General features: G+C 34.2%; 2 protein-coding genes across 8 annotated transcripts in view; one reads left to right on the top strand and one right to left on the bottom strand.

Annotated features, from left to right (window-relative positions):
* LOC105255898 (spectrin beta chain) overlaps positions 1-27,367 on the bottom strand; it is a 31,551-nt gene extending 4,184 nt beyond the window's left edge. Inside the window, exons 1-10 of one of the 7 annotated variants that reach the window (XM_011265434.3) lie at positions 27,212-27,367; positions 12,609-12,797; positions 6,041-11,947; positions 5,779-5,870; positions 5,514-5,618; positions 5,158-5,300; positions 5,039-5,094; positions 4,397-4,453; positions 3,102-3,209; positions 842-991 (exon numbers count right to left, since the gene is read on the bottom strand). In XM_011265434.3, coding sequence (XP_011263736.1) covers positions 842-991; positions 3,102-3,209; positions 4,397-4,453; positions 5,039-5,094; positions 5,158-5,300; positions 5,514-5,618; positions 5,779-5,870; positions 6,041-11,947; positions 12,609-12,744 — 6,754 coding nt within the window. In that variant the 5' untranslated portion in view covers positions 12,745-12,797; positions 27,212-27,367. Of the gene's footprint in view, positions 1-841; positions 992-3,101; positions 3,210-4,396; positions 4,454-5,038; positions 5,095-5,157; positions 5,301-5,513; positions 5,619-5,778; positions 5,871-6,040; positions 11,948-12,608; positions 12,798-25,978; positions 26,139-27,211 lie in introns of those variants that run through there. The other 6 variants (XM_011265435.3, XM_011265436.3, XM_020028974.2 and 3 more) reach the window with 6 other exon arrangements.
* Positions 870-2,891, top strand: LOC112639756 (peroxiredoxin-like). The gene is made up of 3 exons (XM_025414719.1): positions 870-1,078; positions 1,863-2,093; positions 2,512-2,891. The coding sequence occupies exons 2-3, from the start codon at positions 1,961-1,963 to the stop codon at positions 2,889-2,891; spliced, it is 513 nt and encodes a 170-aa protein (XP_025270504.1). The 5' UTR covers positions 870-1,078; positions 1,863-1,960.
* Positions 27,368-27,448: the final 81 nt, after the last annotated feature.

The raw sequence follows: 27,448 nt of genomic DNA, 5'->3' as shown, positions 1-27,448 counted from the left end.
ATTCGTTGAGAGCATGAGTTTCTAAAAAATTTAAGATTAGATTATAAATTATTATCTGTACGGAAGAACAATATCAGCCTATATTCCTTGTTCTTTCGGTAGATAAAAGCTGCAAATAATCAATGACATTATTATTGTAAGAATTAGTCATAACATGCTTTCAATGTAATACGCTGCCCATAACACATGAAAATCCGTTTTAATTCCTTGTTATTTTAATTCAAAAAGTATGTTTGTTTATCGTTTAAACTCATAATAAGCCGACATGCATTGATATATTTTTATAACGATACTTGAAAAAAAATTTGTCCCAATTATTCATTCCTTTACTTGTTATCCAAATGTAAACAATGTAGCTCTTCGAGTGTCTTCCCACTATAAAAGATATAATTTTATCATAACTGACTTATAGTGTATATATAATGATAAAGTAATTGTTAAAAATATACGTATGCTTAAACAATAACTGAAAATAAAGCATGATTAATTAGTAAAGTAATTATATAGATGCTGGATACATATGAAAGATCACAATATCCACCTGGATATTCAAGAAAAATTCGCAACAATAATTTAAAGTTTCATGTACAAAATTTGATCAGAAACTAAAATCACATCAAAAATACCTTTCCAATTTTCGATAATAATGATTTATTTATTATTAGATTTATTGCAGATGGATTATCCGTTTTTCATCTTGGCTGTCTTAAATTTAAACATGTAGAGAGTGAAGATAAAACGAGTAAATCTTGTAGTAAAAAGAAAAAAAGAAATGTCGAATGAGTGAACATGTAAATGTCTAACTACTGTAGACCACTGTGAATTTCTTTTCTTCACTTACCGGGGATACTACGTTCATCGTCACTCACGCCACTGCGATCTAAACTCGGCGACTTGGCGGACTTTCTCCAGCGGAAACTCCTAAACGGTGATTTGCTCCGACTTCGTTCCTTACGCCTTAAAGACTCGGAGCCGGTTCCGCCTTTTGGAGCTTAACGACGTACGCAACACACATAACGTTTATTAGCTACTTACTTTGTACCCTGAACCACCTAGCTTGTAGCAGAGAATTGATCAGGTAAACAATTTGTCTCACTAATAATCCTCACATCCACATAAAATGTACGTTACATTATTTCTCTATACCCTCTAACTACATACGAACAATATGCGAGGATACGTTCATGCAACATGCTCATGCAGATGACCGATATTTGAATTGAATATTTAATAAATATAATATATTTTTAATTTATCTGCAGAATTATTATATCGTACAAGTAATTATATTTATTCCAATAAATGTATATAATTAATTAAACTGTCCAAACTGAATTACTGTGAGCATAGTTATGTCTCATAAAAGCTATTTGTAGTAAAAAATGGAAAAAATATGCATTAATTTTTTATAAATAAATTTGAAAGAAACACCTGCAGTTTCAAAATAATTATCGTGGACTTTAATATATTCTTCATCTAGAAAAAATAATTTCTTGAAATATACGATCGAAGCAGATTATATAGTTCTGAAAACATGTTTAATCTATTAATCAATCAGAGGAATTAATTAATTTGTTTCAAATAAATCTTTAAAAAGAGTGATAAATCTTTTGCATATATTTATCCCATGAGAAAGTATTCTGCGATGATGTACAATATATTTCTCATGTTTTAAAAATAGTGAAGTGACGTGAGAGACAACAGAATAGAAAGAAAATCGATCGTTAAAAGTTTCGTGTATCTGTAGTTACAACGACTTGCGGTATAATTTGCACGAGACACGCAATGGTCTCGAAAAATAAACCGATACAATCATGTCGAGTATAAAAATAATACGTTCGGGATGAACTCTTGTTGCGCAGAAAAATGGGAAATTTCGCATACACCGCAAGCACGATTGATACCAGCAGTGTCACGGGCCGCACCACCCTGGTCGGGTGTTGCGATAATTGATTTAAAGATGCAAGAGCTATCATCAGAACATTTTTCGGGAAAGTACTTGGTGCTTCTCTTCTATCCGTACGATTTCTCGTTCGCATGCCCCATCGAGCTTATTCAATTTAGCGATCGCATCGCCGAATTCCGGCTTATTGGTATGAAATTTTTCATTATCATTTATCATTATTAACGTCAATATGCCATAAATTCAATTTTTAATATCAAAAATCTTTGATACATTTATAAAAAATTTTTTTTTCGTACAAAATGAAGTCTATTATTATTCTAATTTTAAGTCTCTTGGTTCCTCTTTACAATCATTGTGAATTGATTAATAAATAATTGTATATCTTGATCAATTGTAATAAAGTCCATCCTCGAAAATACAGAATATACAATATAATATAATATAAAATATATTATATATAATAAAATAGATGCAAATTGAGTGCATGTTCACTTTTAATGCAAAATAAAAAAATAATTTCAATCGCATGATACATATAAAAAAAGGTGATTTATTAAATCAAAATTAATAAATTAATTAATAATTACTATATTTTTTTATTACAGGTTCGGAGGTAGTAGCTATTTCAACAGATTCCAAATTTTCGCACTTTGCATGGATGACGACACCGCGCAAACAAGGGGGCTTGGGTGAAATGAAAATCCCACTCCTGTCGGACCAAAATCACCAAATAGCGAAAAACTATGGTGTATTAAACGAAAAACATGGAGTAGCATATAGAGCTCTGTTTGTTATAGACAAACAACAAATTGTACGTCACGTAACGATAAACGCTGACGATTTACCGCGATCGGTGGATGAAGTTCTGCGGATCATAAAAGCTTGCCGTTTTGTGGATGAACATGGTAGCGTGTGTCCCTTTGGACCGTTGCAAACGAAAACCGCCTCCCGAAAAGAGCCAGATTATTATTTCCACACGAATTAATTCCCATCAAATATCAATTGCATCCTTATATCTGAGATTTCTCACTTCAAAATTGAAGGTGTAGTCTTTCATTAATTATGCAATTTACATTGACTGCTATTTAATTGTGAGACAATTATCATGACAATTCAACGTCACGAGGAAAAAATATTGATAAAAAATATTTTACACAATGTATACGTAATTTGACACAGTCCATTGAACACTTACTTGTCGGTGTGCGAGGAGTACCATGCGGCGGAGTTTTCGCAGAGGTTGGCGAGACAGGAATCCCTTCTCCTTCCCGGAAAGACAGTTGCCTAGGTTTTTGTGCATGCACTACACCACACCAATCACAAAATCATGCTATATATGTATATATATATATTATTCTTACATGTACATCGCGTGATATTAAATACCTTATGTATATATTCAACACAATTATATCGAATAACTTTCAATAATTATAATTAATAAATGTCAAGACATCCGTTACGAAAAAAATCGCGCTGCTGAGAAAGTGAAAATTTAAAATTATTTATCACAAAAATTACTTCACATTATAATCGAAACTAATAATTGAACTTTTTATATATAATATATAATAAAAATATACATATATTATATAATAATATAAATATCTGTTATTATATTAATATATTTTAAAAAAATATATTAATATTATATTTATAATATATAAATATATACTCATAAATAGTATTATAAATATTTGTTATAGTGACATATCGCGTCCCGAATATTTAAGTAAACGATGAGAATATAGAATACTGTATCTCTACATTTATAGAATAACGATTCCGATATACTTATCTTCCAATAAGGTATTTAAGCATTTTATCATTTATATAAGTCAATAATCGTGCGATGAACAAGGTGAAATACGATAGTTCAAATACCTACCAAATTAGCGATGCGAAATGAAATGGTTTATAACAGAGTATAGTACGAACCAAAAATAATAACAATAATAATATAGATAATGTATAATTAGAATTATATTGTTATAGATGTATATCGTTTCACGCGTGTGTCTATTCATACGTGTGTCTACTAAATATTATCTATATTATTTGAAATATTTAGTAAATTATGAAACATATGATTGATATATCAGCTTGTGACAGATGACGAGAAGAGCATCTCGGGTAATAACAGCCCTCACCTGGTAGAGAAAAAAAATTAATAAAAGCGCATAAATGATGACTTGTGCGGGCGAGAGCGGATAAGTGCGGTGTTGTTACGAATATGCTGAAAGATATAAAATTATTATAACATAATGTGACTTGATGCTTATGTGAATCCGTAGAGCGAAGCAATTAAATACTGTTACAAAAAATATAATATTATGATTATCCGTTATCCATCACCAATTTGATGAAAGATTATAGGAACTACCATAAGATTCGATTACAGTTTCAAAGCAGTCGTGGAGACATATTAAGATCTACTTAATATGAAAGTTTTAATCTGCACAAACTTTGTACGCCTCACGTAAAACTCACCTTCCTTGGGCTTGTCTTGAGGCTGTGGTGTACGTGTAGAAGCCTTGCGATGTGCCACTGTGGTTCGTGCATTCCGTGCCGCATTAAGGTGCATTCGGGAAGGATAATATGAGACGACGTGGAGCGATGGATTTATACGTGGATCGGAATAGATTTAGGTTGCGGATAGGAGAAGGCAAAAATAAACGTGCTGTTAGCGATGTCACACATGCTTATCCAAACAAACCGTAACGCTAATCGACAGAGTTAAACTTTACGTCAAGAAGCAAGATTTTTTTGCTGTACCGATTATTAGTCATAACAAAAAGAAAATAAAACAAAACAAATGTTATATACCGAACTCGATTTGATTCTTTCAAAATCTCTTTCGGTTATATAAAATTAATTACTACCATCTCGCTGTTACTAAATCAATAAATCAATAAAAGTTTTGCGAACACATCACGTACAACCCCAATTAGGAAAGCACTCGACATTACATTCTAAATAATGTACGTATATTAAATATCGTTATTTATCATTACCAGCATTCAAACGGAATGCAAAATCGTAAAAACGAATTAGAAGATAAGTATCGAGAAGTGTTATATAGAGAGCTTCGATTAATATAAATCCATATATTATTAAGTGTAGTTATATTACCATGTCCCTCGTCTTCTCCAGCGCGTTCACCGCTTGTTGCTCCGTCAGTTTCGGCTCTGCAGCAGGTAAAATTTATTCGTGACAATCATATCATCGTGTAATCGCAACAAAATATTTACCTTTCACTAGGTGGCTCATCTGGACTAGTAACAGGTGTTGCCTTGGCCAAACGTGCGGCCTCTGCCGCTGCTGCCTCCTCCTTCTTGCGTCTTTCCTCTTCTTCCCTTTCTTGCTCCCGTCGCTTTAGCTCTTTCAATTCGAACTGTGCATTTAGAAAGACAATTATTTATTTCCAAAATCATAATATTCATTTAAAGACGAAATATTTAAAAGTTTTTAAATTTAGATTATAACAGAAAATTTTTTAATATTAATATAAATAATTTTATAAATGATTTTACGGTATTTTTATGTTTTCTATTATAATATTACCTAGTGATTGTGTGTGTGTGCGCATATATATTTAATTACTTACAGTGGTAAGTCGGTGCAAGGCACTAAATCTTTCTTCTTGTGCAGCTGCCGATTTTTCAAAAGCTTCATGTTTCTTGATCAAATTTTCAACCTCGTCAATAGTATGCTGTGAAAATAACAATTTTCTTCTTTAAAAAAAGTTGCACGCTTAATTAAGAATTCGATATTTAAATAGTATGCTGTAAAAATAACAATTTTCTTTTTTAAAGAAAGTTGCACGCTCGATTAAGAATTCGGTATTTATGTTTGCGAAAATAATTACTTACACCGAGCTCTTGACTCATAAGATACGGCTCTTGAGCGATTAACCATGCTTCAGCAACCGCTGCATCTCGGGCAAATTGATAGACTTCCAAAACTATGGCAAAAAATAAGCAAGTATTAAATAAATACACATGCATACAGTATATTTATGATTTTTAAAATATTAGATATTTCACAAAGATATCCAGTATCTCATATTAATCGAAAGATATTAAATTGTATAATAAAATTGAAATATATTTTCCGTTAATAAATATAACTTACTGAGCTGCAAATTTTCCCAACGTTCCTCCCATCGATGTAAAAGCGCATTTCTGTGATCGGTCAATGCTGCCAATTTTTCCTTTATCTGCGCGCTAGCGTAATGATTTCTGGCTAGCAAATCTTTCCCGAGATTGATGCATGCCATTAGATTATCCTCTCTAGCATCGATTTCCGCCTTCAAACTCTGATGATTGTTCATCAGTAATTCAACACCGGCGACATCGCGTGGCTTTTCAGACGTGTTCATTTGACGTACAACGTCGTCCATCCAGATCATCAAGGTTCTAACCATGTTGAAGAATCTGAAGAGGTCTCCGGTGTCTTCCAGTTTAGTTCGTCTGCCCTCGCACAACGATTGCAAATTATTCCATGCTGCCACGACTTCGGCTTCGCGATTCGTAATCTCTCGTGCTTTGTCACCAGCGTAACTCGCTTGCAATTTGGCAGATTCCTCCTCGATCTGTGTCACTTGACTCTGTAATGTGGACAAATCCTGGATAAAGTTGGTGTGCTTGCGTTGGAGAGCGGATACCGAGCCGGCATCTCGACCCAATTCATCGGACATGGCGTTTTGTTTTTCCAGGATTCTACCGAGAACGTCCTTGCAGTCGTGGAAGAACTTGTGCAACTCGCGACTGGCCACCAGCATCTGTGTACGCGTCTCAATTAATTCGAGAAGATCTTGCCAGACCTCGTTCAAGCCGTCCTTCCATTCGGCGATCGTTGCTGCATCAGAATGCCCAGTGGCAATCAAAGAATCGGCGATGCCGTTCACGGCTTCTACCCGCTCGGAACCGATCGCCTCGGTATCGCGCGCAAACTCCTTGAATCTTTCCCACAATAGTGTTACGTGATCGTAATCTTGGCCCAATTCGTGACTGCCGGCGACCAGTTCGCGTTCCTGAATCCACTGCTCGAGATCGTCGACCTCGCGGTTCAACATGAATAATTGCAGGGCCTCGTCCAATTTGGCGCGTCGCTCGCCCGCCAGATCTTTCAAACCGGCATAGAGTTTATCCGCCTGCGACTGCTTCACGGCGATTTGATCGGCTAATGGATGCTGATCGTTTATAAGCTGCCGGGCGGTCTCGCCGAGCTGACGAATCGTTTCTGCGTAATCTTCCACCGCGTGCTCCAGAGACTCGTGCTTTTTCATCAGATTCTGAGCGGAGATCTCATCCTTACCGCGATCTTCAACCATCATGTACAACTCCTGCTCGCTCATCCACGATTCAGCCTCGGTAGCATCGAAGAAGTATTGCTGCGCCTTCTCGTTCTGTAGCAAATGCCTGTTTCTATCGTCGACTGCGTCCTTCAATTCGCGCCACTTCTCTGTTAATTCGGATATTAATTTCTGGAATTCGGGACTATCTTCGTGTCCCTCATCAATTAACTTCTGTCCATTATTGCACACTAGATTAATCCTGGGTTCGTGGTTATCGATCTCGGTACGCAGCGATTGATTTTTCTTCTTCAGCATGTGAACATTAAACAACGAGTTTCCATACTCGGTACTAGTCGCCTGCGGCATCTTCTCCGCAATCCACAATTTCTCGTCTTCGACATCTCGCCGGAATTGGAAGGCTTCCTTCTTTTTCTCGAGATGCCGCTGGCGATCGATGAGAGGCGCCTTAAGCTGCGCGAATCTCTGAGCGACTTTCTCCTTCTTGCACTTGATCTCCTCCATCTTATCATCCGGCACTGTACGCTGCAAATGTTCCGCCTGTTTGTCGAGTTCGGTGACTTGTTTTGCTTTCACCGCCATTTGCGTCTCGATCATCTGCTGCTTCTGCATCAGTATATTCACGGAAGCTAAATCAGAACCAGTATCAGTGCTCTCTATCTGCTTCTCTAATTCGTTCATCCAAGAGTCGATGTCGTCGCAAGTCTGGTGAATCAATACCTCACGATTCGCATCAAACAATCGTTCACCCTTATCATGAGTCGTTGTTTCTAACTCTACAAACTGATCCGCTAATTCGGCTACCTTCGGCTTGATAATCTCTGCCAAGTCTGGTTTTTGTTGAATCAATTCGTCCGCGGCTTGTTGCAATTGCTGTAAGCGATCTTTGTTGCTTGCAATCTCCGCTTCAAACGCCTGGTGACGAGTCCATTTGCTATGAATAGTCTTTGCGCTTCTATATGTCTCATCCTGAGCAGTGATATGTTTCTCTTGCACCCATTCGCCGAGTTCCTCGCAATCTTGCAGGAACATCTGTAACTGAAGCTGATCCTTGAGTTTCTCCATAAGTTGATTAGCTTTCTCGCGATTGATCCGGCGACGATCGTTGATGTTCTCAGCCTTCTTCTTTACTTTATCAGCCGCAAAGTGTCCCTCGTCGACCAAACGTCCGGCAAATTGCACAACTGAATTAATCTTTTCATCATTGGCGTCCATAGTTGTCATAAAAGCTTCGTGTCGCTTGATCATGTGCTCTGCTTGCTCGAAGTTTGCTGGCGTTTCGTCCTTGGCAAGGATATGCTCCTGTTGCGACAAGAGTACCTCCGCTTGACGCGCATCTCGATCGAATACCTGCAGATTCAGAGAATTGGATAGCAAGTTCTGACGATTCACCCACATCTGATGTAGCTCTTCCCAGCCCATCTTCAGCGCATTCAATCTTTCTCGCAGGAACATATATTGTGTGTCGCCATCGCCGGCCTCCGTTGTCAGTCGCTCACCGTACTCCATCATCTTCTGATAGTCATCGGTGTAATTATCGATCTCCTCCTTGATATTCTGATGTTGCGTGAGGAGTTTCTCGGCATCAGCGAGACTGGTCGGCGTATCTTCGCTAGCGACATCGGTCTGAGTTTTAGTGAGCCACGCTTGGAAGTGATCGAGATCACGCAGGAATCGGTGCAAATCTCCAGCCTCTTCGAGTTTAGCGTCACGTTCCTTTAACATTTGTGTCAATTGCTCCCAAATCAAATGGATTTGCGCAATTCTGTCGCGTATCACAGCTGCCTCTTCTGGATGGTCTTTCTGTATGACTTCCGCTTCTTTCTCCAAAGCGTCCAATTTAGCCTGAATAGCCGCCAAATCACGTTCCATGCCACTCAATCTGCGTTGCAACGTCATCACACCTGTCAGGTCCATTTCTAGGCTATCGGTCTGCTGCAAAATTCGTTTCTTATCCTCGATCCATGATACGGTCTCGCGACATTCAATGTGGAACGTCTGCACGCCATGTGCGGAGTTCAATTCTTCACGTTTGCCCTCTGCCTTTTCGCGCAGTTCGGCCCATTTCTGATTGAGCTCATTTTGTCGCGCGATTATCTGTTCCGAGTTCGGATGCTCGACATGTAGCAATTGTCTGGCCAATTGATTAACTACAGCGACGCGAGATGCATTTGCGTTCATTTCTTTTTCGAAGCCGTTATAACGATGTTTCATAATTTCGACGTCTTCGATATCCTTGACGGGCACCATTGTATCCAACATTCTATTCTTCTCGCCAATCCATTGTTCAACTCCGTCAGTCTCGCTAAATACTTTGTATAACGACTGGGCATCCAAGAGTCTTTGTTTACGTAATTTAGCTAGTTCAAGAAGTTCTTTGTATCTATTATCTATCGAAGTCAGTCTTTCCAGGACCTCCGGCGATTTAGCATCTTGCTCGCCTAATGTGGACGCCTGCTGATGAAGCTGTTCAATAGTCGCAGCGTAATTTTTGAGCTCATCCGTCACGTCCTTATGTTTTTTCAATAACGACTGCACATTTGCCTCGTCTCTACCGACATCTTCTGACGAGACGAGCCGTAAAGTATCCAACATCCAAATGTCGATGTCGTCCGCGTCTGCGAAGAGCTGGTGATAGTCGACAGCCTCTTCGAGCCGCTTTCTTCTAAAAGCTGCCAGATCCAGTAAATGATTCCACATGCCAAGAATTTCTTGGAGTCTCTCTTGAATACGATCCGAGCCGAAATGCTGTTGTCGAACTAATTCATCGCCAACAGCAGCGACTGACATCAACTGCGGCTCATGTGACTGTATCTCATTCTCCAATGCCTTGTGCTTCGATAACAGCAAATTAATAGTGGTTAGATCGTGACCAATGTCCCCTGTAGATACAATTTGTTCTTTCTCCTTTATCCAATTCTCCTCGTCAGCCATGTCCCAGTAGAATTGCCAGAGCTTCCGAGATTCCTCAAGCCTAGTGCGACGCTCGATCGCTAGCCGCACTAGTTCAGCGTATGCGTTCTCCAGTTGTTGCACACGCTCGACTATGATGGCCGGATCGCATGGACGATAGCCCTCCCCATGCTCCAAGAATCTCTGACTTTGTTGAACAACGGCCTTGACTCTTTCGCCTAAAACGTTGATATCTGCCTCGACGAGAGAATGCTTCTGCAGCAGATCTTCCACACCCATCAGGTGTTTGCCGTAATCGTCCGTCAACAGTCGCATCTTGATCTCCTCCATACTGTCCAGAATGTACAATTTTTCTTGGAAATTTTGTTGTAACTGCAGCGATAGTTCCAGCCGCATTCGTCTAGCGCGAAGTAGTTCTAGGAGATAGTTCCACAAGCGCAATACGTTGTCCTTACGAGCATTGATACGCTCGATGTCATGGTAATTCTCCGCCTCCAATTCCTGTGAGACCGCCATGACAGCCTGCACACGCTCCTCGTAAGCAAAGATGTCGGTTTCTATAGCCTCGTGCTTCTTGGCAGCAGCTTCTACAGCGGCGAGATCAAAGCCGAAGTTATCTTGTGACACCAGTCGTTGATTCTCTGACAACCAAGTTTCGCGCATGCTGGCCTTCCGATTAAATCTAGCCGCCAATTGTTCTAACTTCTCCTGTCGAATCAGTTCTTCGCGCAAAGCCAATTCTCGTTCGTGCTCCGCCTTTTCTAATCTCTCCCAGGCCTTATTGATGTCGGATATCATTTTACCCTCTTTAGGCGTGTAAGGCTTCTGATTGTTTGCGCGCATTTTCGATTGCAAAGTGAATAACAGCACTTCGAGATTACCCTTCTCCACGAATTTAGGCGGTTTCTCTACGGTGCGATAATTCGAGAATTGCGAGAGCTGTGATTGAACGCCCACTAGAGAATTGGCAAATCTGCGATCGCCAAGCGCCTCTATCGTAGCTTCGATCCAGCGTAGCAGGTCACTGGTAAGACTCTCGTATTCGTGTATCATACGATCATTTTCCATTGCGATACCGACCACTTTGCCGATCCTTTTACCTTGCACCGTCTCCTGCTTCATCTTTGAGAAGTAATGATAATATGTAACGACATATGTTATGATAGACTTCTCGTCCGGATGATCGACGAAGATATCTTCAGCGTCCAGGAGTTTCGTGAGACCGAGCTTGTCTTCTGCGACGTTGAATGCATTGTTAAGATTATAAATAGCGTTTGATTTGGAGAGTTTCTCGAACTGAATCAAGTCCGGACGGTGTTTATGAATGATTGCGTTAAACGCCAGACCGTCTCGCCATGATGTCGTGAAGTTTCTTACATTCACATTGTGGTAACCGGCAGTTTTCATCTGACACCACAACAGCAACGCGTCCTTGGCGGACTTGGTCTCCTGATTGTCCGTTTCTTCGATGGTAATATCTTGAATCTGGAATCGCAGGATGATCGTCCAGATAAGACCCAAGCTCAAACGCGGATTCCCGTCGACGATATCATGAGAACCCATGTTCTCCAAATGCACCCTTTGCTCGCGCAAGAATTGAAGAGCCTTGTCCACATTTTCCAGGCAATGGATGCGCATCTTGCCCTTGGTGGGACGCGGTAAACGCTCACCCGATAAGATCTCTAAGAGTCTTATCAGCATCTTGCCATCTCGCAGATCGACGTACAGATCGCCGATCCGGCACGAACATCGAACTAAGTGGGAGTTGACCCATTTCTGGAAAGTCTTCTTCTGCACTAATTCACGCTCACCTAACGAACAAAATTATTTATGAGCGATCGTAATAAATTATTCATAAATTTCGATCAATACATGTATTAACTATAATTAAGACTAACTATAATTAAAATATACCGTGAATTTAAGATATAATTAAATTATCTAAGAAGAATATGCTTTGTTTAATAATTAAACGAATTAATTAAATTAATAGTAAGCATTAGATTTATTATTAAAATAATTAATATGAAGTTTCTTTACCTCGAAGACCAAGTACGATTTTATCATAGTTCATTTTATTTAAAAAAAAATTGCAATTCTGGTATATAAATTATTTTATATATTCTTTTTCAAATAATCAATATTTATTTCTAATCTAATCAATTATTACACTTATTATAACAGTTTAAGTAACTGAATATAATAACGACCACTCTCAATTCAAGCTAAAAAGCAACTGGTTAAGAAGTAGAAGAAGTAGAGTTGTAGAAATCATAAAGCGATTATCAAGAGGATGCGGTTGATTGATATCTCAACCGTATAATTTTCTAAAAAAAATTTACTAATGCGTGCAGCATTACCATTTTTATTACAAAATAATAGCATAAAAATAGAATTTTATTGCATTTGTTTTATAGAATCAATAAAGGATAAATTACATTATGATTAAAAAAAATCAACAAAGTTTCGTACCAGCTAACGCCTTGATTCGTGAGCGTTCGAAAAGTCTCGAACTCGAGTTTCCCCCGTCGTATTCGTACTCATCGACAATCTCTTGTTGCAGCGTGGGATCCCATCCCCCACGCACCACCGAGATATCGGTCGTCATTTTGTCAATCGGACCAACAGCTCACTTCTGCCTAACCCTTAAAAAGGGTGCACCTGAAACAGCATCCCGCAAGGTTATTAATTCGCGAGCAATTAAAGAAAAATATGTACTTATAATTATTTCTTATCAATATAATCAATATATAAATATTTCCATTAATATATAAATAAAAAAAAGTACATTTTTTCCATTTAATAAAATAATTCAAAATAATTCAAATTACGTAAAGAAGAGAAAAAATATTGTGTACAAAATGTCTAAACGAATTTTATGTTTTCAATAGAGATAATGATGCATTTTTTATCTTTTAATCTTTTTTTTATAATTACTATCGAGATAAAAAATGTAATAATATATAATACAAGATTGTTAGAAGTCATCCAAAAAATAATAAGTTATCAATTTTTTAACTTTTAAAGTCAATTTTATTGAAAACAAAGCAAAACCTTATTCTGCATTTTCGACTTATTATTTCATATAAAATTAATACTTTCTAATTGTATCATAATTACTGCGGATACTCAAAAGTATATATCGAAAATATTTAACGTTTATAATATATATCTTTAATCATAAGTCTAGGAAACATAATACTATGCATAAAATAAACGAGGACACAATAATCATAGGAATTTCTTCCTTTTTTTACCCACGCAGTATAATAGTAAGCAACGCGATGCATACAGAATATGTCTTTAGTAAACTCTACAGTCAGCTCGTCATCAGTTAATTTTTACACAGATAAGAGAGGTGTTAGAATAATCTTATCTTCTTTTAATGTATAGGCAATCTTTTTCTCTCTCTTCTCTCTAGGGATGCTTAATAATTAAAAAAATACAGAAACTTTAGATATAAGTTTTACACGATTCTGTAATTCGATAATGCAATATACATATGTGTAGAATTTTTATTCTTTTTCGATAAATTTTGATAAATTTTTTTAATAATTTCTTCAAATACAAAAGTTTTGAAATTAGAAGATTAAAATTAGAAGATTTAATTTGTTATTTATTTTCATTTGTAAGAAACTTAATTTGCGAGAAATTTTTTGTGATCATTTATAAAGCAAAAACTATTAATTAATAATTTCGTTAAAAAAATTAACTTCAAATTGATTAATTTATGCTCTTAAATTTTTATTTCAAATACTCTTTTTTTAACAAATTTTTTTAAAAGTCTTACAGTATATTTTTCATTCTAAAGATTATATTTTTCATGTAAAAAAAATAAAAATTAAGATGAATTCGTTTTAAAAAGAAGTGCAATAAATAAACTTTAATACCTAATTTATGATTTTATCATATAATAAATTTTTTAAATGTTAGACTTCTCTCTCTCTCTCTATTATTAAAATACATTTGATAAAATTTATTTTCTTAAATGTCCATAAATTATATATATATATACTTAAAGAAATAAATTTTATCATATAATAAAATCATATAATTTTATCATATATATAAAATCCCTTATACAACATCGTTTCTCCATTTTCTATATATTCTTACACATTGGTAAACTGTATTACGTCACTTTAAGCGTGAATTCATCTCTGTTTTCTTTCATTTTCGTTCAGTATCAATTTACTTTGATACTCAAATTTACTCAATTTGCATCCGTCAAATTTGTCCTTACTGCTAGCTAATTGCATCGCTGTTGTGTAATCGTCAAGTTTGCAGGGTCACCGAATATCAAGAAAGCATCAGGTGCGTATTGTAACGAGCCTACCCATCGAGTATACTTGATTCTACGTGTGTTTATTTAATAAAACATTACATGCTTGTCTCCGCGTGGGAGACGTAACGCCTCACGCTCACTACGATTACATCACGAGAATGATGTCACACATGCGAAATACACATCTCATCGGCGTCGCATCGAATGTCCTGCAGAGGTAGCTAACGGGAAATTAAGAGAACACTGTGACACTGGCGTAATATCGACTCTTGTAAAATAATGTAACACACGATAGAATTATTATATTCACTTGCATTGTTAAATATATAATGGACTGCATGCAGCAAAGTGGCAAGCAAAATCTAAATCACGCACAGGTGTAGAATAGTAATAAATATAAAGAAGTGAGATTATATATATATGTGAGATTATATATATATATATATATATATATATATATATATATATATGTGTGTGTAGTATACATATACTTAAATTATTCTGTTATATAAGCTAAAGTATGCTAATTTTTATACAGATTGCACATATAATAACATGTAGTTGTATATAATTCAAATATTAAATAAATTAAATAATTAAATTAAATTATATAGTTAAATAATTTTAATTTAAACATTAACTTTTACGACAGGATATAAATGAATTTTTTATGTATAAACGTGAATTATATACGTATAATGAATCGAACACAATTTTTCGTACTAAATTCACGCTAAGTAAGAAATATGTATCGTCATCAACGTGACTCGATTATTAAAATAGAGCGGAGGATGATTTAGAGTGACGTCTAACGTTCCATCTAATTTACAGCGATCTGTCACAAACAATGTTTACTAATTAATATTGATAACACTTAATTCAGATAGTTGCAATTGCAGCTGCATCATGAACAAACGATAACGCAATAATAATGTTTCAATGGACCAAGTGTTCTACAGGTTAAATGCGCAAATAATATTTTACATATTCGTGCACGCGCTTGTAAAAACTCAAGGAGAACCACGGTAAACCGATATGGGTATTTGATAATGAAACCGACACCGAAGAGAAATAACTCAAGTAACGCAAGTATGTACAAAACTTGTAAAATTAATGACACATATAAAAGTGATTGCGTCAATCTTTTGACATTAAAGATATTGCACGGTTATTACATTATTATTTATTTATTATTATTAGTATTATTATTTATCTTTAATTATTATTGTTTACAATATATAATTATTATTTATTATCTATTATATAATAATATATAATTCACGTTTTAATCATCAACGAGTACTGCCAAAACTTATTATTAATTAAAGATATATTCCACAGTTATGTTATTAATTATTATCTATTATATCATAATAGATCATTCACGTTTTAATCAACAAGTTGTCAGAATTTATTTGTTATATATACTGTATAATTAATAACATAACTGTGGAATATATCTTTAATTAATAATAAGTTTTGGCAGTACTCGTTGATGATTAAAACGTGAATTATATATTATTACATAATAGATAATAAATAATAATTGTATATTGTAAATAATAATAATTAAAGATAAATAATAATACTAGAATAATAATAATCATATATATATATATATATATATATATATATATATATATATATATATGATATATATCAGGTTAAAAATAAAATATAATATTATTAAAATTATATCTTTTATCATTACTACTTTAAAGAAAAAAGTAGAACATGGCATTGATTGTGTTTCTTTCTTTTTTGAGTAGCCGACAAGATGAAGACCGATTCTGATCACTTTACGACGATATCGATATGTTTTCCCCACCAAGAAATGAAAGTTTGAAGACCGCAGGCATGAATGGCATTCTTAAATGTCTGGACAGTCACTTACGATGAATTAAGAGCAATTACGCGAGTGCCGTCATACTTAATGGGTGGCATAGTAGTGGGAACGTACAGATTAATGCCTCCGGATTAATCTAGTGGGGGCGGAGTGAAATGAATCACAAAGTGAATGACACGATAATCGAGGAAGGTTAAGTTTACCGGTGACACTTTACACTAATATCTCTGATGCAAGCAATAAGCTACAAATCCGAAATCTCATATTTTTTCAAAAAAAGTCTATGTAAATAGATACACATTTAAAAAAAAGGAATATTTTTAACTCCAAAATTTAAAATGCATAAATAAATTTTAAACAAGCATGTATATTTGACATATGTGTTAAATCAATTTTTATTTAAAGAAATTGTTAATATACTGCAGCGCAATTTTTTTTATTGTAATATAAATTTGCCACGTTATATTTTGATACACTACGGATACTGAAAAATTCTCTCTTCTTCAGAAAGATTTTTATGTTATTATCTTGTCTGTTGTGGAAAATATAAATGCAGAAAATTAATAACAACTGTATGATCTCTCTCCAGCAATTGTGTTTATGTATAATGCGCATGTACCATCGTGAAAAACTTTCTATTGAGAAAAAGCGAGAATGGAGAACAAGAAGCTTATTGTGTATCGAAACGAGAACAGCCGGTCTTTATATGTGCATCGTGAATATTACTTCGACGATCATAAAAGCAGAATTCTGTTTAAATATATCTAGTCCGTTCTAAAACTTCTTATCATATTATGCAAGCAAAAATACGGGTCTTTTTTTAATTTGTTGGATAACGGTAAATTATCAATATGAAGTATCAGTGAACAATATCCTTTCGGTTTCTCATTTTTCCAGTAGTTTATAAATTAGATCATAATAGTGCAATAAAAGTAAAGTATTTGTACAATTGTCATATATATATGTTGAATATATTTACGAAGATCAAATGTCTTGCATCAATATTTATATTTAAAATGTTTAAATGTTTATATTTTATATAAAATATGTATGCAAGATATATTTTATATAAATTAATATCGTTAATTACATATCGTTATAACAGTAATTAGTTGTTTATAATTAATAATTTCTAAAATTTCTATGCCCAAGGCTGAGAAATTTATACTATTTTATCTTTCTATCTTTATCTATCTATCTATCTATCTATATATGCTTTGTAAACTCTGCAAAATATTTTTAAAGGATTATATATGTCCCTTTAAAGATATTTTCCAGAGTTTACAAAGAATCTTTATAAAGTGTCGTGACCTCAACGATATATTTTTGTCGTAGCTAACGGAGAATCGCGCAGATAAGCGTAACGTTAACTTCCTTGGTGGATCTATTTTTAAGTCGACCTAAGACAAAATACGCACAGCGAAACCGATTTTGTCGTCTAATCGACGCCATACAAATTAAGTTGTCCGTTTTGAAGCGACGCGCGTTTACGCCCGCTTTGATCCGTCTTCTGGAAAGAAAGGACCTTATATGTGTCTACGTATATATGTATACATATGTAGCAAGGCGAAAACTGTCGCAACACCGAAGGTAAGATGAACACCGCGCTCGCGCGCACGCACACAACGCCGAGTTATTGATTTTCTACCGGAGTCACCGTGGCGCCGGTGTCCCACCGTATACATACATATACGCCGAGAGCACCTGCAAATCAGGAAAGGAGGAGGAAAAGAAAAGCAGGTATCTATGTTTTTTTTAACTCTTATCCTTAGAATCCTTACTATAAGATCCTCTTCATCGCGATATATTTTCCGAAATTACTAGCGAATTAAGTTACTCGAGAAAAAAAATAATGAAAAATGAATATTATTCATGTTTTAAATATATCTCTATAAAAGGTATTCAATCATAAGATGCGACCTTTATTTAATATCACGCAGGGATAACATGACGTAACGATATTCTCTATTACACATATATTATTAGTGAAATTATTTAACATCTTGATTATAAAAAGAAAACCTTAATGCGTGTAAATTTGTGGTATAAAAATAAAAAATCGAACACGTAAAATTATCCCAATTAGTACGACTATCTGCAATAATTATAATTCATATCAGAAATGTATAAATTATTGCAGATAAATCTCAACGATAGTATGATTGATTTGATCATGCCTGGGAATTAATTAAGAAGAAAATATTTATTATCTCTATTATTTTCAAAATTACGAAAGATCGATAGAGCATATTATATCATTTGATGTAAATACAATGCGTAGTAGTACATATATGAATTTTAAATACTATGCAAAATTATTGTTTAATATTAAAAAATAAATTTATATGTTTAATAAATATTTAATATTTATAGATAAATTTAAATATATTAAATATTAACGATATAAATATCGTTTGATGAAGCTGATGCGAATTGGTTGAGGTAAATTTTTGATAAAGTCATAGTTGTGTGTAGGCATACTTTGCGAGATATAATCAGAAACCGTTACGCGACGCGAATACAATTGTAATCTGCTTTCAACACTTCCCACTCCTCTCTACTGCAGGTATCTATCGGAAGAAAGAATCACGGAGGCGTGAAGAATATGGGTAAACGCCCTTATGATGACCCAGTTTTCATCAACATCCCTCTATGCAGGAAGCTGCAAGCTAACAAGATTTCAAGAGCTGATAAAGTTTTGAAAATATTTCTGCAATTTTAAGTTTTTAAAAGAATCTAATTGAAAAAAAAAAATTATTGAGTCATCACTTTTTAAAAAATAAACATAATTCTAAATCAAATTCGAATAATTCTAAAATTCTATGCATTTTTAAATCATATTATACTCGCAAATACCTTCGAAAGGAAAGAAAATTAAATTTTCATTTATCAAAAACATAATAAAAATTTATACAATTTGATTTGAATTTTGTTAGATAGCCTCTCGCAATTATTTCTGAAAGACGCTAAAAATAACACTGGAAACATTCCCACGCCTTACTTATTGCTCTAATTCGCAAAGAGATTTAAAAATGGAGTTAGTTTAAAGAAAAAGACTGCTACTGTGCATTCTTTAAAGATCAAAAGCGAAGAAGATTTAAAGAAATAACGCGAGGTGAACGCTCTGATGACTTGATTTGCTCTTTCCTTAGCTTTAAGCACGGAAGAGTCGTTACTATCATCATCGACGATTAAAGGCTACTTGATCATGAATTATACGGTATAATTCTAAAAGTACCGATGCAAGCCGCGATGATAATTTAGAGTGAGTGTATGTTTGCATTATGCATTTTCTTGTCTTAATTTTCATGGAATAATTATACGATCACGGCAATCGTTTTGTCATGTATCATCAAAAATGAAAAAAATCGCTGAGTCACCGAAGTTTCATCGGTCTTGTTGAGAAAGACTCCATTAATGTTATTGAGCAAAAAGAATCATCACTTTAGATGTTATAAATAGCATACGCGAATGCGAAACGTTGCACTACAAGTACTCGTGATTTAAATCACGAATATGTAATAATTATAATTTGCGTGAATAATTAAATTTATCTTTCGTAATATGAAATATAGCCATCGATTAATTAATTCTCTAATTATGTCATATATCCGCAAAAGCATGTTTTATTATTTTAAAATTAATAAAATTTGATATCTGTTTGCGATTTAGGTTTCTATAAAAATGAGGGATAAGAAAATAATTAATTAATAATTAATGCTGCATATAATATAATTTTAAAATAGTCGAATGCTTCAATATACGTTACTATCTCACGATTTACATGACAAGTTATCATAACTATATAAATAACATATAACTGCATTAGACAAATTACTAATAAAGCGATTGCGTATTGCCAAAGGCATTCAGCATGTCACTTGCCAAGTGGCTAGTAAATAATGCAACATCTCGACAATATACATGTCACTAAATACAATCCATCTCTAGGAATGTGATCTTTCAACGTTCAGTAATATCATTTTTGATTTGATGAATTTGCTAAATAATTTTCACACATTAAATGAAATTGTATGTCGTTTTAATTTTATATTAAATAATTAAGATGCTTGTTCATTAATATTTAAAGAGATTTCTTTATAAAAAAAATTATGTATTGATTAAAGAAGGACATGTTTGAAACAGTTATATATCTTTAAATAAAAAGAATTATTTGATTTCAATTATTAATTTCTCTGAAAAATACTCGAAGAATCACTATTTTCAGTTCAAATATAAAGATCTGTATCTTAAGCTCATATACTTTTCGGAATAATAGGATAGATGTGTAATTATTCATGGTGTTAATAAAATCTGCCACGAAATGGAGCAACGAATTAGGTCAAACTACAGATATATTGTCTTGATTATCCTCGAGCATAATATCTGTCCATGACACACAGGACTGAAACTGACCTTAGTAATTTTCAGTAATCGTCAGTTCGTCATTTGCACTCGCTCGCATATTGGCAAGTCAAGCTTGTAATCGATAAATTGGATTGCAATTCGAAATGTGTATCATCGTTGCTTATAATCGGTCTAAAAAACAATCTTACTTTAAAATAATAATTGAGCAATTTTGCATTCATTATCGTAAATTGTTTGACGCAGAAAAAAAAACAAGTTAATTAAAGTTAAATAATTTGTTTCTCGTTTCAAAATTATCTATAATTTTTCGATTACAGAATATATCTCAAAATCCTTAAAAATTTATTTTTTAAGATTAAATCTAAATAATTTTTACCTTTAACAAAATTCTTGCAGAGAGAAAGAGAGCAATTATATAAATGTGAAGGTTCAACTGGAATTGTATAAAGAAATATCAAATGGAAGTCCCTATTCTAGACGAAGAGCCGGTAGTTGTTATTGTACAACTACGTCACGTCCGCATTTACGTTAATCTGCCTGTTGGACGACTTTGTCGAAACATTTTAGTACATGAACAAAATGTCGTTTTAGCTATAACATGCAAATTCAATCGACCAAAGCTAAGTTTAATAGCGATTAATATTACATTAATATTTATAAAAGAAACAAAACATTTCAACAAATTGACAATTGTTTACTGATTCTAGTTAGCATTTGTAATAAGCTTATTTTTTGGAAGTTTGAATTGTGCTTGTTAAATTTTTTGTTATTGATTGTTAATTCCGTTCGACTTCAGAAGAGATTCAATGGATTTTCTATTCTCTCACTAAATATTTGAAAAAATAATATTAATAAAAATGCGAATCCCTTGATAAAATTTTGTCAGAATTTGCCGATTTTACTAGACAGAAAAGAAGACTTTTTAAGAATCGTAGATATTTTAGTTAAAACATTTTAGCTTTTTTAGTTAAGAGATACTGTATCATATAAAATTTTAAAAATATAATTCTTATTTAAATTTGCGATAAAAATCTCTATTAAAATATGTTAAGATTTATATTTTATAATAATATTTATATAATATATAATATTTTTTTTCCAGTTAAATAATAAAAATGTATTTTTCTTTCTTTTGTCCTCTCTTAAACATTATTTAATCCTCAAAAATTATAATATTCCTCAATTTGTTCGTATATGATGAAAAACACAATAGAAGCGTGAAAGTTTAAAAATCTACTATTCGAAATTTGTATTTCTATTTTTTTAAGGAAAAGTGCATAGCAAATTTTTAATTCTCTGCATCTCGCTATATAACATTTACATTACATAAGGCCTTATCTCGAACGAGGTTGCGCGTAATCTGGATGCATTAACGCTTGATAACTAGGTTGCATCAAACCCTTCTACAAACGGAAGTGCGCGATTATCGCATACTTAAAAAAATCGATATCAAAGACAGGTATCGAGTCGACGAAGTAACAGCGATACACAAAGCTTTTCCTCCTCCTCGCTTGTTTATAAAAAAAGAAAGGTACGAGCGTCCATACGCATGTATATACATTTAACGCAATCTCTGTATTCCCTTCCCGTATGAATTAACTGTCGCAAAAAGAAAAAAATGCATTAATTTTCTCAACAATATATGTACATTAGAGTTTATTAATATTTTAATATCTTTTGTCAAACACATCGAGCCAGAAATATTCATACATGATATACTGTTGATATACTGTTGATTAAATAATTCAAATTTATATATTCTTCTTGATTAATTTAATATTTTATGTGTATATGAGTTATTATTTTGTCTTCTAATCTCTCATGTTTAATTTTTTGTGCATATCAAGCATTTATAAGTTAAATTCAGACAGAATTCTGTGAATCACAATGCATATCTAAATGTGAAGTTTAATGACTCTAGATATCGGAAGTGTTAATACAAAAATATTCTCGCTCTATTTAATTGCTTTTTAAAGGACATACATTGGAGCTAGAAATTCATGTTAATTTATCAAAAATGCATGTGTATATATTCTATATATAAAATCAAGTAATATACTTGCATCAAAATCAGATTCCTTAGTAATTGTAACAAATATTTGAAAATCACTAAATCGAATAATATTTTATTTATATTTTAAATTAAAACCCGAGGTTTTTTATTGCAGCTATTATGACGTCAAAGGCAAAAATATGTGAATTTTTTTTATTGCATCATGTGTCGAAATAAATCAATTTTTTTATATGACGTTACTCCCATCTTAGTATAAATTGATAAAATATATTTAAGACTTTTTTTGGTTCGTGAATTAGTAAATAATCGTAAATCTTGATTAACATTGTTAGATTCATTTTTGTTGGAAAGACATTGTATCATATTGTATATTGAATTATTATAAACATTAATTCCGGATATTAAAAAAGAAATTCTCGGTATATCTTTCTATTCTATATTAATTATCAGAGATACGAGCTTAATTTTTATTTTTTAATACATATTTTATGTTCTTTTTCTTTGTTAAATTTCCGTTCATTAAAACGCAATATCTCGGAATAATTATATCTTGTCTTAATTAAAGAAGGTAATATTACATTGATAAATAGATAAATTAAACTAATTAAACTGTATTATTATACATGATATTGAATAATTAGAAAATTTATCGTTTATTTAATTTATTTTATCTTATTCAGGAAGACAAACTACTCGCATATGTGCCCGAAACTTTCTTGGAACTTCGACTAAATATAATATTCGTACATGACTTGTCTTCATATCTCATATATTTCTATATCATTAAATAAGTTTCAAGAGTGTTTATTTGACTTAGTCTTTCTTATATATTTTCTATTCAAATACTACATACAAATATAGACTTTTTTTCTTACCTTGTATTTTAATGCTAATAACCTACTATAATGCATGTATTTAATGTAACAGAATTAAAATTAGACTGATTTATTATAAATATAACTGTTCGAATAAATTTGTCAAAGATTAATTGTATTCGTGATTGTTTATGTTCAATAAGTTTATAATACTGATATGACATATTTTACAACTGCAAGTTCCTATCAAAAAAGCACTGAAATATCAGTTAATAATTTTAATATCGAACAATATTTTTTTAATAAATTGACAATATTATTAGTTAGTCGCACTTTTAATCGCCAATCATATTCTTGCAGAATCTTTAATAATATCATTAAAAATACAATGTGTAAATAAAAAAAAAACATTAAAATTCTACACAATACAAATTTACTACAGAAGGTTAGAATAATTTAACTATAAAATATTAAAATATATTATAAGTACCGCGTATATATATCCTAGAATATTAAATACAATTATAATTAGAAAAAAATAAACTTGTTAAATATGATTAAAATTAAAAAAAATAAATTGTCTAGATTTAAATTTATTTGATTATATATTAATGTACAAAAATATAAATATATAAAATTATACGTATATAAATTTTTTTTTAATTAATCTTATACTTCAATTAGTCTCTCTAGTAAGTTTCTGAAAAATTATCAAGCTACTTAAGCAATATTTTTAATCTATAAGCTAAATAAAACAGCTAAATTGAAAATTCTATTTTTTTCGGGGTTATTCCTCTCCTGTTTATCTCCTCTCGATCGAGAAATCATACTGTATATCGAACGGTGTCTCGTACTTTGCAGAATGCAGCTATACGTTGACCTTAACATTTTGCGGCATTTAACCGCTCGATTCGCGACAAAATGACTCAACTCTAGATTCGGCGTCATGACTAAATCGTTCGTAATCCATAAAGAGGCGACTCTACCAATAATGACCGATACTGAAGCCATTAAACGCATTAGCTCATTAAGTTGGCTAACCATACGATCACTCCTCGATGAAAGATATTCTCTGTGCAAATTTAAATAAAGACAAGCGAAGAAAAAAAAAACTTCTTCGCGATAGTCAGTACACATTATACACTGAGGGAACAATTTTTTTCAATCAAATAAATTTGTTTTCTTGAAACTTGTACTTTAAATGGAAAAAATTGTTTATTGCATTTAAGCAAAAGCATTTAATTTTAATTAAATATGCATGTTATATTAAGTACATTATTTTCATTTATATATTTTTTACATTTAAATACTGTTTTCGTAAAATATATACTATAATTTATTAAATTAAATATATTTTTTAAAATGAAAAAATTTTAAATTTTTGGGAAAATAAAATGCATTTTAATAAATATTTTGTAAAATTAAAATAAAAATATTTAACTAAAAATTATATTTTTTTAAGCATACATATATATTTTTAAACATATGTAAATAAAGGCTTAACTTAAGCAAACTGACGTTTTGAATACAAGTAAATACGCGATTAGTATCCACCGAATAAATAGCTTTCTTGAGTTAACTAAAATTTTTTTATTTCAAGATAATTTTTTCCTCAGTGTATTACTCAATATTTCAGATCTTCTCTTTGAAAAATATGTGTATCTCTCTCAATGCGTCTCTCTCGGAATTAACTCCCCCTCCCTTCTACAAGTGTTAACGGCGTTGCGTGTATTCCTGAAATAGCGCATGCCGCGTAAACGATACGTCGGCATATATGCTTCTTCCTTTCGCACATGTACGTACGAACGAACGCACGAGCGCATGTACGAACGCACGCACGCACTTCCGTCAAACACAGTGCGGTCAGCGTGCGTTGGACGCGTAACCGGAAGTGTCCGTAAATCGAGGAAACCTGGTTACCTTCGCGAGGTTGTACCTGGCGCGCACACACTGTGAATGTCACGTGAATTCATTCGCGATCTGCCGTTGTGTTCTGGCGCAACGGAAAGCACCGTTGTCAGATAAGAGCGGAAGTCGAATAGCAGTTATACGGCAGTTGAGTAATATTCAAAGTTGCGCCACATAAGATGTTTTAAAATTTAAATTATCGAGATTAAATTATTATATTATTAAGGAAGAGGCGTAAATAAATTTTTTAAATATTATTAAAAAATAAAGCTTAGATAAAAAAATAATATTTATTGAAAGTTGAGTCCGTAAAATATGTTGATTCAATAAAATTCTCTCTCGTTACGTGACTCGATATATTACTCGAATATTTTTTGGATGATAATTCTTACATAACGATTTACCAGCGGTGATAAAAGTGATAAAGATAAATTGACGGAGTCTTTAAAGTTATTATTAGTTAAAAAACTACTGTTTTACGTCAAGTATATATAAAAAAAAATTCAAAATTGACAACTGGAAGAGACAAGAATAAAAAAATAAGAAACTGCAATAAAGAATTACTTGCTCAAAAACATAAATTACACTTGGCAATTGATATCTTACATGCTGTTAATTTGCAATCGATGCTGAACGACTTAGGACGCTGTAAAGCACATTTCGTACACGCACATTTTTCGAAAGAAAATTTACTCGACGCACATAAACGTGAATTTCGCAAGACTCGCTACGCGTAACGCTTATATCGCTCTGATGAAATCGCGAAGCAGGTACAAGGACGAGTTTATCTCGCGCAATCGAAGCGCGAGATCACTTTATTTGCCCTCCACGCCCATTGACATCAATTTAAAATTAAACGCGATACGCGCACCGAGAATCCGCTGTCGGCGATCGCGAACCTTGTCGCGTCGCATCGGATACAGAGTACTATCGTCGAGTACTTGGAGCGCGAAAAATTAACGTGACAAATTAAAATCGAAAAAAATCGAGATACGACTTCTTTTATCTCGCCGCGTTCGACAAGATCGGCGAGTCACATACGTTCGATTCGCTTCTCGGTGCGCGCTCGACGCGTTCAATGGATCCGCGCCGGGAATTAGGTCACCGGCAGATAGGTCGTCTTGACAGGTGAACAAAACCGCTGGCAACGAGCGAGTGGGCGGGCGGGCGGTCGGGGAGGGCGAGAAAAGGGAGGAGAAGAGGAGGCGGAAATTAAAGTCGACCGATCGCAGGGAATCAACCTCGTCGACGACGACGACGCCCTTCGATCGCGATATCACGCGACAGAATTAACCGAACGGACACTCGCGCGGGCGCGCGACACCGCGAAAAAGATTTTTCCCCCCTCCCTCCCCCCTCCGTCCCACCCACTCGCCCGATTTCCGCAGTCCCCTCGGTTGCAGAGATGATTCGATCGCGCACAGTGAAACGCGTTTCCCAGCAACTATCAGCCGCGACGAAGGTGGCAGCGGCGGCAGCAATCGATGCCGGCAGGGTTCCACGGACTCCGCGGACGATCGACGACGACGACGACGACGACGACGACGATGACGATTATGACGGCTCCGACGCCACCGACGCGACGCAGATGCACCCGGTGGGCGGGACGCGACGCCCCGTCTCGTCATCGACGAGGATACGCGATCGTTGCGAGAGGCGCCCCGACGCCGATAGTCTCGGCACGAGACGTACTACGACCGGTATCGTCGTACGACACTGGGGAGAAGCTAAAGCGGCGCGCACGCCATTTTTATCCCGACACAATATCCACCCGCAGGCGACTCGTCGCTCGCCGCCCTCCGCTCATTGCCTTCGCTCTCTCGATCGGTGGATACTTACCCTCGCGTAAGGACACCCCGTGGCACCGCTCCGTCCCGCAACTCGCATAAAAGTCTCACACGCCCGGTGTACACAAAAGAAAAAACCCACCGAGCGAGACGATCCGACACCGAGCCACCCGTCCACACACTCGACCGGCGCGCAACCGACTGAGTGTAACACGGCGCTCGCCTACGCCGCCGCAGCTAGTCCCTCTGCGCGGAGAGGCTGCGCACTGCACCGCGCAGGCTCGACGCG

This window comes from Camponotus floridanus, unplaced genomic scaffold (genome assembly GCF_003227725.1).
Source record: "Camponotus floridanus strain SB8 unplaced genomic scaffold, Cflo_v7.5 scaffold89, whole genome shotgun sequence".
In the NCBI taxonomy this organism is placed as follows: Eukaryota; Metazoa; Arthropoda; class Insecta; order Hymenoptera; family Formicidae; genus Camponotus; species Camponotus floridanus.
This window is presented reverse-complemented; position numbering and strand designations above follow the sequence as displayed.